Below are 13,237 nucleotides of genomic sequence, written 5' to 3' on the forward strand. Positions count from 1 at the left end.
TAATAATAAAGTTGTAAAAATAGGAAGAAACAACACCATCATTCACTAAAAAAATATGATCGTACCCACAGAAAAATCCGAGAGAATCTAAGATAAACCATTGTAATTAATGTTAGCAAGGCTGCTGGATACATTCTCAAAATACAAAAATCAGTAGTAGTCCTGTATACTAGCCACAAAAAAGTTGGATGATGTAATAAAAAAATTTATAACAGTAACCAAAATGGTAAGCTACCTAGGACTAAGTATCTAATAAAAGATGTGTAAGATCTTTATGAAGAAAATTTTAAAACTTCACTGAGGTATGTTTAAAAAACAGACAAAGCATATAAAGAGATACCATGTTCACAGTTAGAAAGACTCAATATCATACAGCTGTCAAATCACTCAGATACAGTTCATAAGTCCAGAAAAGCCAAAAGAGTTCTGAAGAAGGATCGTAAGTAGGAGCCTCACCCGACCAGATACCAAGAAAGTTGGGGAAATCTTCCTTTTCCCTTGCTATGAAGGAACATGATTTAAAGAGTAACGCTCCTGGCCTCTCTCCATCCTCCCACTCGCTCTTAGAGGAGGAGGGCCTTTTCTAATCAGTGAATTTAGAGGGAAAAATAAAACCTGGGTATTCTTGGCTTAGCCCCATCTGGGTTCTTGGAGGAGTCACCTGACAACCCTCTATAGTATAGTTAAGGGCCTGCCTCTGCAGGGAAAGCCTGAGGTTCTCCAGTTCACATCGTGACTGCAAAAGTAAGTTTAATTTTGAGTGATGTCTTTGCAAGCCCTTTTATTATAGATCTAAAGCCACTTGGAAAATGCAGCTTTATCAGTAATAAAACTGACATTTTGATTCCTATTAGTCTGTCTCTTGTATCTCCTCTCTCAAGTGGTTCCAAATGTCAGAGGGAAGAGAGATGCTCAAACCTCAATAAGACTTACAGAAATTACACCTTATATTAATTAAAAATGTGGTACTAGCCTATAGATAGACAATAAAACGATGAAGCAGAATAGGGAGCCTGAAACAGATCTGTGTGTAAGTGAACTTGATGCATGAAAGAGATCGGCGTTATCAACAGTGGACAAAAGATAGAGTCTTCAATAAATGACACTGGGACAATCTGCTGTCTGTACTGAACAAGATTCATTTTAGTTGATTAATCAGGTGGTGCTGTGAGTTGCCTCTTTTTTTGATCATTTTAAGTTATTTACCATTTGTGTTATAAAACCTTTCATGAATTATATACCTTGTTTCCAACTAGATGACAAATCCCTTGAAGGTAGGGCTTGAGCCTTACACCTCTTGTTACCTCCAGAGTACCTATCACGGAACTTTACACTGACAATGTTAAATACATGCCTGCTAGCTCACTTTTTAAATTATTATTATCATTACTATTATTGTTTTACATTAAAACTCAGTTCCTAGACCTCATTCCTCAGGGCATACAGGTCCATAACAACACGAATTTTTTATAATTATTTTGATATTCTGAGTAGAATTTTTTAAACAATTGTGTATTTGCTTAACAGAAGTCCTATCTAAAATCAGACATCCAGAATTTGCATTTTGAAGATCATGAGACAGAAACAGAAAACGTCAAAGGTAAATCATAGATGCCACTTTCTTGTTCTCCTCAAGGCCTATCTTGACGACACAGAAGAAACTGAAACTATGCTTGTACTTTCCTCCCCACAAATTACTTCTCCACCTACCATCTCACTTCATCCTCACCACAAACCAGTGAGATGAGCAGAGCAGGGATTACAGATGAGGAAATACGTTTCAGAGAGGCAGGAGTTTAAATTCACACAGCAAATCAGAAAATTGAAATGGCAAGGTTACAGGGATAACTTATTTATTTGAGGTTTTTAAAATAGGGTGTTACACTGTGATAGAGGTTGAACAATTTGGCTTGAATAAAGGAATCTCAAAACTTAAGAAACAAAAATTCACATAGGAAATCAAAAAAGATCTGGGATCAGAAGCCAGTGCTCCTTAGAAGAAACCGCGCTGCTCCCAGCTGTCTGACTAAAGGCCTGGTAAGAATTCATGTGATTTTGTAAGTCATTGCCCATCATCCAAGGATGCGAATTACTAAGTGACTTGAGCCAACAGCTTTCCATTTATTTAAGTCGAACGAATCATCTAATGTTTTCTTTGCATCACTTTCCCTCTCCCCTTGCCTTTGGAAGAGGGTCACGTCCATCCTGACAAAGCACTTTTAGGCAGCAGCTTGCCCTTATAGCACAACAGGCACTGACATCACATGTGAGAAACGTTCCAGTATGTGTGTGTCTCTTGGTCTCAGACTAGGTCCTGACAGCCTGACCTATACCTTGTGTGCTTTCTTCCCTTCACTCTCGCAACCACTGATCCTGATGCTTATTCTGTCCTTCGCTTGTTCTTTGGAAAAGTCCTGGGGGCTCCATGTCCCCCTTTTACGAATCACATGGCTATCCTCTAGTCTCTGCTTCAGCCAAGCTCTCAAGGATTCCTTGTCCCGCCAACCTTCCCATGTCCAAACAGCACCCCTTTGAACTCACCCCCCTTTGTGGGTGCTTCGCCCTCTTAGCCAGACTGGAGCTTAGACCTACACAAGTATGATGGCTGCCTTTCCTTTTCTTCAGATATCTTATTACAGAAGAAAACCCAGAAGGAAGGTGTGGAGCGATGTGGAAGTCAGGCAAGTTTCTCAGGATTATTATCCACATGGCAGTTTCTGGGTATGAGAGATAAAGGTACTCACCACCTGACCATTAGTCCGTGCTCCATGAAGTTTTTCAGGTTAGGGAGGGTTTGCCTCAAGTCTGGAGTCCCTAGTCCATGTTGATATCTTAGCTGCAAAGGTGGAAAAACAGAATTAAAAGAAATTTTGGCAGATACTAGGCAATGCTTCCCAAACATGATTCACTAAACAAGTCCCTCTCCCCCACCCCCCGCCCCATTTTAAATGCTGAAAGAGGAAATGTGAGTGTATGATCCCAACATCATCAACCTCACTTTTTGGATGGTGTTTAAAGGTAGCCTCCTCATTTCCTGCTCCCTTGCCCTCTAACGTTGGAGAAGACTAAGAACCACCAACTGTGGAATCAGGATTATTTCCAAGACCCCTGTAAAGTTTGCTAACATCAACTCCAGGGACATATACCATAAAACCAGTATTTCATTTTAGGGACTGAATGTTGGTATTACACACTCTGAGCACATTCAGCCCTTTTTACACTGACCCTTTTCCCTTTGTAGAATCAAGAACAAGGGTCATGTTGTATCCATCTCTGATCCCCAAGTGTCTGACACAGTGCTAGCGCTCAGTCAATGCTTATTAAACAAACAGCAAGTCACTTTTGACAGAGGCTGTGCTTTGTTATTTCTCTTGTGCCTCTAACTTTCCTCTTTCTCTAGGACCAGAGTAGAGAGCTATAGAGCTAGTATGAGGAAACTATGGCCTGTGGTCAAGATCTGCTCTTAGCTTTACTTATTTCTGCTAGAGGCTGATTTTCTAAAATTATGTGTCCTTCTATGTGCCTTGGGTAACCTACTAAATGGTTTTAATCTGTCTGTTCCCGTCTCCTCTCATTTTGTCTCTGAAGACCGTTTGCTTCCTTCACTAAACATAATAGAGACCCGAGGTAAGGATATGTGCATATTCATACACACGCTCACACACACAGCATCAAATACACAGTAAGTATACAACACAGCCCTGTAGAAATGTATTTTTCAAATGACATAATATATATGAGGAAAGGACTCTGTAAACTGCATACTGATGTACAGATATGAAGGGTCATCTGTATTGAAGTTTTACTTTTTTAGCACCTAATTTAAAAGTGGCTAAGTTAAACTTTTAAATATTTTCCTCTTTTAAAAAAATTAAACCACTATCAACAGAAAAAGTAAGTTTTCTTTTGTTTGTATCTAGTACTCTATTGACTTTTCACTTAAGTGTGAGTGACATTTAACAGAGAAAAAGTTCACTCTCACTACACTGAACTTTAAAAAGAAACCCCCAAACCTAATCAGGTCTCTTGAATGGTCTGAATACACACATAAAATAAGGAGGCAGAAACATAGAATGTTAAAGCTAAAAGGTATCTTGAATATTATTTAAGCTAATCCTTTTCTTGTGCAGAAGGGAAAACTGAAGCCGAGAGAAAGAGCAAGGAAATTCTCCAAAGCCACATGTTTCAATGGCAAAGACATTATTAGTCAGAGTCTCCTTTTCACAACCATGCCACTTACACCAGCTACCTGCAAGTCTAAGAGGAAAATTGGTTGAAAAAAACCAAAAAACCAAAATCTACCTGCAAGTTTAAGAGGAAAATTGGTTGAAAAAAACCAAAAAACCAAAATCTTGAGAAGACAAAGGGAAAACATTCTTTTCCTTTTCCAAAGCTAGCTTGGTGACCTAAATCACCTCCTGAGATTTGCTGACCTTGAATTATGAGATCTCCTCCATATTAAATGACATCATTTCTTATATTAATATAAAAGCATTTTTTCCACACATTGATAAAATGGCTGACATCCCAATATGACATTCCTGAATTCATTGTTTCAATAAAAAAGTGAAATTGTTTACACATGGCATGAAAATTTCACCTGTGATTCATACTGAAAAATATTAAATATCAAAAAAGAAATAAAATGACCCCATACTAAAATAACACTAAGCTATGTGTCCCTGAGCCAGTACATGGTCAATTGCCTGCCCCAGGCTCCACAATGGAAGGTGGGTGTTGAATTCTTTGCAGAGACCACAGTGAAAATTTCTCTCCAAGTCTGATTTCAACTAAAAAAGGAAACTGTGGGAATTTCAAGCCTCCACCCAAGTCTTAACTCTTCATTTGTTGTATAGCATTATTATCTTTATCATAGACTCTTGGGATATCTAGCTTAAAGAGATCACGGAGACTATCTTTTCCAACCTCCATCCTTTCATAAATGAAGAAACTAAGACTCAGTAAGACAAGTGTCCTGCCCAAGGTCTCAAAGCTGATAAGGGCCAAAGCCAAGGCTAGAACCTCTCAATAACAAGTCTGAATTCTTTCTATCATGTAGCCCTCTTAACTTTCAACATACAGAACTAAAACAGAAATTCATACATAATAAGAATATATTAAAATTTTAAAATAAAGTACACGTACTGTTTTAAGTCTAACCTACTGGAAAGGCTTACAATGGAAAAGCATCAGTTCTTTGCTCTTCAGTAGCGACCACTTTTAGTTGTTTCTTCTTTACCGTCATATTTCTAAATAATACACTTATATTGATATTTCTTGCTCTTTCCCCCTCGTTTAGACATCATCTACTATGTTCGTGCTATGTAAAATGAGAACTTAGCTCTTTTCTTAGCACATTTTATCTCCTTATCCCCATACGTTACCTACTGACTTCTTATTAAATATAAGGATTTAACTCTCCACTCTCCCAAATACACTTCTCATCCTCTCAAGCTATTCAATTATTTTTGAATATAACATTTTTGTTAAATCAATATTTAGTGTTTACCTTATACCTACAATAATACTGTTCACTGCTAAGCCATATAGTGTACTATTCCTTTTTTGACCTTTTGTTTGTTTTTCCTGAAGTGATAATTACCATTTTCCCCACTTGTTGAGTACCTACCTTGTGGATAGTACTACTTGTTGAGTATCCACGTACCTATCACTAGATTTTCCCCCAATTAGGACAAAACCTTAAATCCTTCCCAATCTGATTAAAGACACCATACAATCTATCAAGCCCATTTCCCCGCTTGGAGATTGTTTCCTGAAGCATCCTTCTTGCTGCTCTAATCTGAACAGGCTGCTCTCTAGGCTGGTTCCATTGTTACCTTCCCAGAACTTTCTTTCACCATAATCCTGGAAATTCTGTTTACAGTCATCCCCCTGTATCCCCAGGGGATCAGCTCCAGGAGTCCCTGCAGACACCAAACTCTGTGGATGTTTAAGTCCCTCATATAAGATGGTGTTGAATGTACAATGAACATAGTCAACCCTCCACATCCAGGGTTTTGCATCAGTGGATACAGAGGGCCAGCGGTACTTCTGTGCTGAGGCTCTTGTTTCCTAGATCTCATCACTTCTTTCTTGATTTACTGCCTCATTTTGGTGGAGCATATTCTGTAACAGCTTTCTGGGAAAGGGCCACATGAGAGGTATCTTTTTTAACACCTTGAATATTTAAAAATGCCTTTATTCCATTCTCACACTTGAATGATAGTTTCCTTGCATATAAAATTCAAGACTGAAATGATTTTTCCTTTGGAATTTCTGAAGTATTGTTTCACTGTCATTTAACTTTGCACATAGCAACTGAGCAACCAGATAACATTCTGATTCCTGATCCTTTGTGTGTGAGCTGATTCCTGTCTCTGGAAGCTTTTAGGATTTTATTCTTTAACCTCAGTATTCAGAAATTTCACAGTGATAAGCTTTTGTTTGGGTCTTTTTTCCTTCACTGTTTTGATCTCACTTCAGTGAGTCCTTCGTTCTTGTTTTGTTTATTTCCTTCCAGTTTTATTGAGATATAACTGACATACGGCTCTGTATAAGTTAAAGGTGTGCTGCATAATGATTTGACTTACATACATCATGAAATGATTACCACAATAAGTTTAGAGAACATCCATCATGTCACATAGACACAAAATTAAAGGAAAAAAAAATTTTTTCCTTGTGATGGGGACTCTTAAAATTTACTCTCTTAACTTTCATATATAACACACAACAGTGTTAATTATATTAATCATGGTATATATTACATCCCTAGTGCTTACTTATCTTATAACTGGAAGTTTGTACCTTTTGACTACCTTCACCCAATTCCCACCCTCCCATCTCACCCCTACCTCTAGTAACCAGAAATCTGATCTCTCTTTCTATGAGTTTGTTTTTGAAGTATAACTGACCTACAACACTATGTTAGTTCCTGGTGCAAAACACAGTGATTCGATTATTTCTATACATTACAAAGTGATCACCACAATGTCTAGCTACCATCTGTCACCATACAAAGATATTACACTATCACTAACTATATTCCCCACACTGCACATGTCATCCTTGTGGCTCATCTGTTTTGCAACTGAAAGTTTGTATCTTTTAATTACCCTCACCTATTTCACTCCTTCCCCCACATACTGGCCTTCCTCTGGCAACCACCTGTTTGTTCTTTGTAGCTCTGACTCTATTTCTGTTTTGTCATGTTTGTTCATTTGTTTTTTTTTTTTTTTTTTAACATCTTTATTGGAGTATAATTGCTTTATTTTTTAGATTCCACATATAAGTGAAATCATATAGTATTTGTCTTTCGCTGTCTGACTTATTTCACTTAGCATAATACCCTCTAGGTCTATCCATGTTATTGCAAATGGCAAGATTTTGTTCTCTTTTATGGCTGAGTAATATTCCAATGTATGTGTGTGTGCACGTGCACGTGCGTGTATACGCCACATCGTCTTTATCCATTCATCTATTGATGGGCACTTAGGTTGCTTCCATATCTTGGCTATTGTGAATAATGCAGCAATGAACATAGGGGTGCATACATCTTTTCAAATTAGTGTTTTTGTTTTCTTTGGAAAAATACCAGACTTGGAATTGCTGGATTGTGTGGTAGTTCTATTTTTCATTTTTCTGAAGAGCCTCCAATACTGTTTTCCATAGTGGTTGCGCAAACAGTGCACAAGGGTTCCCTTTCTCCACATCCTTGTCAACACTTGTTATTTCTTGTCTTTTTAATAATAGCCATTCTGACAGGTGTGAGATGATATCTCATTGTGGTTTGGATTTGCATTTCCCTGGTCGTTAGTGATGTTGAGCATCTTTTCATGTGTCTATGGGCCATCTCTGTGTCTTCTTTGGGAAAATGTCTATTCAGGTCCTCTGTCCATTTTTTAATCCGGTTGGTTGTTTTTTTGATTTTGAGTTGTCTGAGTTCTTTGTATATTTTGGATACTAACTCCTTATCAGATATATCACTTGCAAATATCTTCTCCCATTCAGTAGGCAGCCTTTTCATTTTGTTGATAGTTTCCTTTGTTGTGCAAAATATTTTTAGTCTGATGTAGTCCCACTTGTTTATTTTGCCTTTTTGTACCTTGCTAGTGAGTCCTTTCAGTATAAAACTCTTATCCTCTAATTCCGATTATTTTCTATTATCATTATTATTGTTATTTTCTTTTTTTGTCTCCTCCATTTTCTGTTACTTTTGGGTTTCTTTCTTTCTTTTTCTGTTTGTTTCAGACTTTAAAAAAAAAGAGGCTTTCTTTAATGTGCAGTAATCTTTGGCTGTCAATTCTTCTTTATGAGTGAGACTTTAAAAAGCTGATCAGACAGTCTGTGTATTGACAGAGCTTGCTGACTGGGGACTTCACTGTAGAATGAGTGGGTGAGCCCTTTCTGTGGGGGACACGCCAATCCAGCAGCTATCATTGCTCGGACTGTTTTTTTCCAGAGAGCATCCTCCAACCTTCTGCCTAGGGGTATAATCTGGATCCCATTTTGGGAGTTAAGCAGGAAAAAGCAGTTGGGGAATTCAGTTGGTATGTAGGACTTTCACTGAATCCCCTTCTTTTTAGTAAGGCGTCTTACTTCTTGCCCCAGTATACCAGGCAGTTCAGAGTCCAAAGCTTCTTGGGTTTGATTTTCTTCAGAAAGTAAACCTCCAGTCTCCCACTGGGGTGTGTGCTGGGGTAGTTGCTTGGCTATGCAGAGTGGTGAGTGAACTGGGAGTCTTAATTCTCTTTCTATAGACTTTCAACTAATCCTCCTGTTCTTAGACTTATTCCTTACCCTACACTCTATGAGGTACTTGATAACTCCAAATCCTAAGGTCTTCTGGAGTTCTATGGCTAGAACTACATTGCTTCTTGAAGGCTTTAGGTTTTAGTTTTTTCCATTCTGCCAACTCAGTTTATCACTCATTTATTTGCTTGTGATCTTCTAAAATGTTGTCGACTCTATTACCTGCTCTTGTCTCTTCTGTTCTTTTCATCCTTGTGTGTTTACAATTTTAAACTATTTTATCTTTATTAGTAGCATTTCACTAGGGAGCTGACATAAATGAGTATATTCAATTTGCTTATCATGAAGTCCCCTATATATATACATATATATATATAAAATAGCTTTCCAGTATTGGCTAACAATGGTTTATTCAGAACTCACCACTCGGGCAGACAGCGCTCTTTCCTGTCTCCCAGTCTCCCTCTAGGCATCCTACATCTGGTCATATTCTTTTTTTTTCGAATTTTATTTTATTTTTTTATACAGCAGGTTCTTATTGGTCATCTGTTTTATACACATCAGTGTATACATGTCAATCCCAATCTCCCAATTCAGCACACACCCACCACCACCCCCCACCGCTTTCCCCCCTTGGTGTCCATACGTTTGTTCTCTACTTCTGTGTCTCAATTTCTGCCCTGCAAACTGGTTCATCTGTACCATTTTTCTAGGTTCCACATATATGCGTTAATATGTGATATTTGTTTTTCTCTCTCTGACTTACTTCACTCTGTATGACAGTCTCTAGACCATCCATGTCTCTACAAATGACCTGATTTTGTTCCTATTCATGGCTGAGTAATATTCCATTGTATATATGTATCACTTCTTCTTTATCCATTTGTCTGTCATTGGGCATTTAAGTTGCTTCCATGACCTGGCTATTGTAAATAGCGCTGCAATGAACATTGGGGTGCATGTGTCTTTTTGAATTGTGGTTTTCCCTGGACATATGCCCAATAGTGGGATTGCTGGATCGTATGGTAGTTATATTTTTAGTTTTCTTTTTTTTTTTTTTCCCGGAACGCGGATCTCTCACTGTTGTGGCCTCTCCTGTTGCAGAGCACAGGCTCCGGACACGCAGGCTCAGAGGCCATGGCTCACGGGCCTAGCCACTCAACGGCATGTGGGACCTTCCCAGACCGGGGCACGAACCCGTGTCCCCTACATTGGCAGGCGGACTCTCAACCACTGCACCACCAGGGAAGCCCTATTTTTAGTTTTTTGAGGAACCTCCATACTGTTCTCCATAGTAGCTGTATCAATTTACATTCCCACCAACAGTGCAAGAGGGTTCCCTTTTCTCCACACCCTCTCCAGCATTTGTTGTTTGTAGATTTTCTGAAGATGCCCATTCTAACTGGTGTGAGGTGATACCTCATAGTAGCTTTGATTTGCATTTCTTTAATAATTAGTGATGTTGAGCAGCTTTTCACCTGCTTCTTGGCCATCTGTATGTCTTCTTTGGAGAAATGTCTATTTAGGTCTTCTGCCCATTTTTGGATTGGGTTGTTTGTTTTTTGAGTATTGAGCTGCATGAGCTGTTTATATATTTTGGAGATTAATCCTTTGTCCGTTGATTTGTTTGCAAATATTTTCTCCCATTCTAAGGGTTGTCTTTTCATCTTGTTTGTAGTTTCCTTTGCTTTGCAAAAGCGTTTAAATTTCATTAGGTCCCATATGTTTATTTTTGTTTTATTTCCATTGCTCTAGGAGGTGGATCAAAAAAGATCTTGCTGTGATTTATGTCAAAGAGTGTTCTTCCTATGTTTTCCTCTTAAGAGTTTTATAGTGTCCGGACTTACATTTAGGTCTCTAATCCATTTTGAGTTTATTTTTGTGTGTGGTGTTAGGGAGTGTTCTAATTTCATTCTTTTACATGTAGCGGTCCAGTCTTCCCAGCACCACTTATTGAAGAGACTGTCTTTTCTCCATTGTATATCCTTGCCTCCTTTGTCATAGATTAGTTGACCATAGCTGCATGGGTTTATCTCTGGGCTTTCTATCCTGTTCCATTGATCTATATTTCTGTTTTTGTGCCAGTACCATATTCTCTTGATTACTGTATCTTTGTAGTATAGTCTGAAGTCAGGGAGTCTGATTCCTCCAGCTCCGTTTTTTTCCCTCAAGACTGCTTTGGCTATTCGGGGTCTTTTGTGTCTCCATACAAATTTTAAGATTTTTTTGTTCTAGTTCTGTAAAAAATGCCATTGGTTAATTTGATAGGGATTGCATTGAATCTGTAGATTGCTTTGGGTACTAGAGTCATTTTCACAATATTGATTCTTCCAATCCAAGAACATGGTATATCTCTCCATCTGTTGGTTTCATCTTTAATTTCTTTCAACAGTGTCTTATAGTTTTCTGCATACAGGTCTTTTGTTTCCCTGGGTAGGTTTATTCCTAGGTATTTTATTCTTTTTGTTGCAATGGTAAATGGGAGTGTTTCCTTAATTTCCCTTTCATATTTTTCATCATTAGTGTATAGGAATGCAAGAGATTTCTGTGCATTAATTTTGTATCCTGAAACTTTACCAAATTCATTGATTAGCTCTAGTAGTTTCCTGGTGGCATCTTTAGGATTCTCTATGTATAGTATCATGTCATCTGCAAACACTGACAGTTTTACTTCTTCTTTTCCAATTTGTATTCCTTTTATTTCTTTTTCCTCTCTGATTGCCGTGGCTAGGACTTCCGAAACTATGTCGAATAATAGTGATGAGAGTGGACATCCTTGTCTTGTTCCTGATCTTAGAGGAAATGCTTTCAGTTTTTCACCATTGAGAATGATGTTTGCTGTGGGTTTGTCATATATGGCCTTTACTGTGTTGAGGTAAGTTCCCTCTATGTGCACTTTCTGGAGAGTTTTTATCATAAATCGGTGTTAAATTTTGTCAAAAGCATTTTCTGCATCTTGAGATGATCATATGGTTCTTCTTCTTCAATTTGTTAATATGGTGTATCACACTGATTGATTTGTGTATATTGAAGAATCCTTGCATCCCTGGGATAAATCCCACTTGATCATGGTGTATGATCCTTTTAATGTGTTGCTGGATTCTGTTTGCTAGTATTTTGTTGAGGATTTTTGCATCTATATTCATCAGTGATATTGGTCTGTAAGTTTCTTATTTTGTAGTATCTTTGTCTGGTTTTGGTATCAGGGTGATGGTGGCCTCATAGAATGAGTTTGGGAGTGTTCCTTCCTCTGCAATTTTTTGGAAGCGTTTCAGAAGGATGGGTGTTAGCTCTTCTCTAAATGTTTGATAGAATTCACCTGTGAAGCCATTTGGTCCTGGACTTTGGTTTGCTGGAAGATTTTTAATCACGGTTTCAATTTCATTCTTTGTGATTGGTCTGTTCATATTTTCTATTTCTTCTTGGTTCAGTCTTGGAAGGTTATACCTTTCTAAGAATTTGTCCATTTCTTCCAGGTTGTCCATTTTGTTGGCATAGAGTTGCTTGTAGTAGTCTCTTAGGATGCTTTGCATTTCTGTGGTGTCTATTGTAACTTCTTCTTTTTCATTTCTAATTTTATTGATTTGAGTCCTCTCCCTCTTTTTCTTGATGAGTCTGGCTAATGGTTTATCAATTTTGTTTATCTTCTCAAAGAACTAGCTTTTAGTTGTATTGATCTTTGCTATTGTTTTCTTTGTTTGTATTTCATTTATTTCTGCTCTGCTCTTTATAATTTCTTTCCTTCTGCTCACTTTAGGTTTTGTTTGTTCTTCTTTCTCTAGTTCCTTTAGGTATAAGGTTAGATTGTTTATTTGAGATATTTCTTGTTTCTTGAGGTAGGCTTGTATAGCTATAAACTTCCCTCTTAGAACTGCTTTTGCCGCATCCCATAGGTTTTGGATCATCATGTTTTCATTGTCATTTGTCCCTAGGTAGTTTTTGATTTCCTCTTTGATTTCTTCAGTGATCTCTTGGATATTTAGTAACGTATTGTTTAGCCTCCATGTGTTTGTGTTTTTTACGTTTTTTTCCCCTGTAAGTGATTTTAATCTCAAAGCATTGTGATCAGAAAAGATGCTGGATATGATTTCAATGTTCTTAAATTTACTGAGGCTTGATTTGTGACCCAAGATGTGATCTATCCTGGAGAATGTTCCTTGTGCACTTGAGAAGAAAGTGTACTCTGCTCTTTTTGGATGGAATGTCCTATAAATATAATTAAATCTATCTGGTCTATTGTGTCATTTAAAGCTTGTGTTTCCTTATTAATTTTCTGTCTGGATGATCTGTGCATTGGTGTAAGTGAGGTGTTAAAGTCCCCTACTGTTATTGTTTTACTGTTGATTTCCTCTTTTATAGCTGTTGCCTTATGTATTGAGGTGCTCCTATGTTGGGTGCATATATATTTATAATTATTATATCTTCTTCTTGGATTGATCCCTTGATCATTATGTAGTGTCCTTCCTTGTCTCTTGTAACATTCTTT

At 37.7% G+C, this 13,237-nt stretch overlaps 1 protein-coding gene across 3 annotated transcripts in view; it reads right to left on the reverse strand.

Moving 5' to 3' along the window:
* The window catches only part of UVRAG (UV radiation resistance associated), a 318,149-nt gene that overhangs the window by 22,748 nt on the left and 282,164 nt on the right, over window positions 1–13,237 (reverse strand). For all 3 annotated transcript variants that reach the window (XM_082844787.1, XM_082844786.1, XM_082844788.1), the window contains exon 14: window positions 2,745–2,836. In XM_082844787.1, coding sequence (XP_082700913.1) covers window positions 2,745–2,836 — 92 coding nt within the window. The remainder of the gene's footprint in view (window positions 1–2,744; window positions 2,837–13,237) is intronic.

The sequence above is a fragment of the Leucopleurus acutus genome (assembly GCF_964270905.1).
Source record: "Leucopleurus acutus genome assembly, chromosome: 8".
NCBI classification, from domain to species: Eukaryota; Metazoa; Chordata; class Mammalia; order Artiodactyla; family Delphinidae; genus Leucopleurus; species Leucopleurus acutus.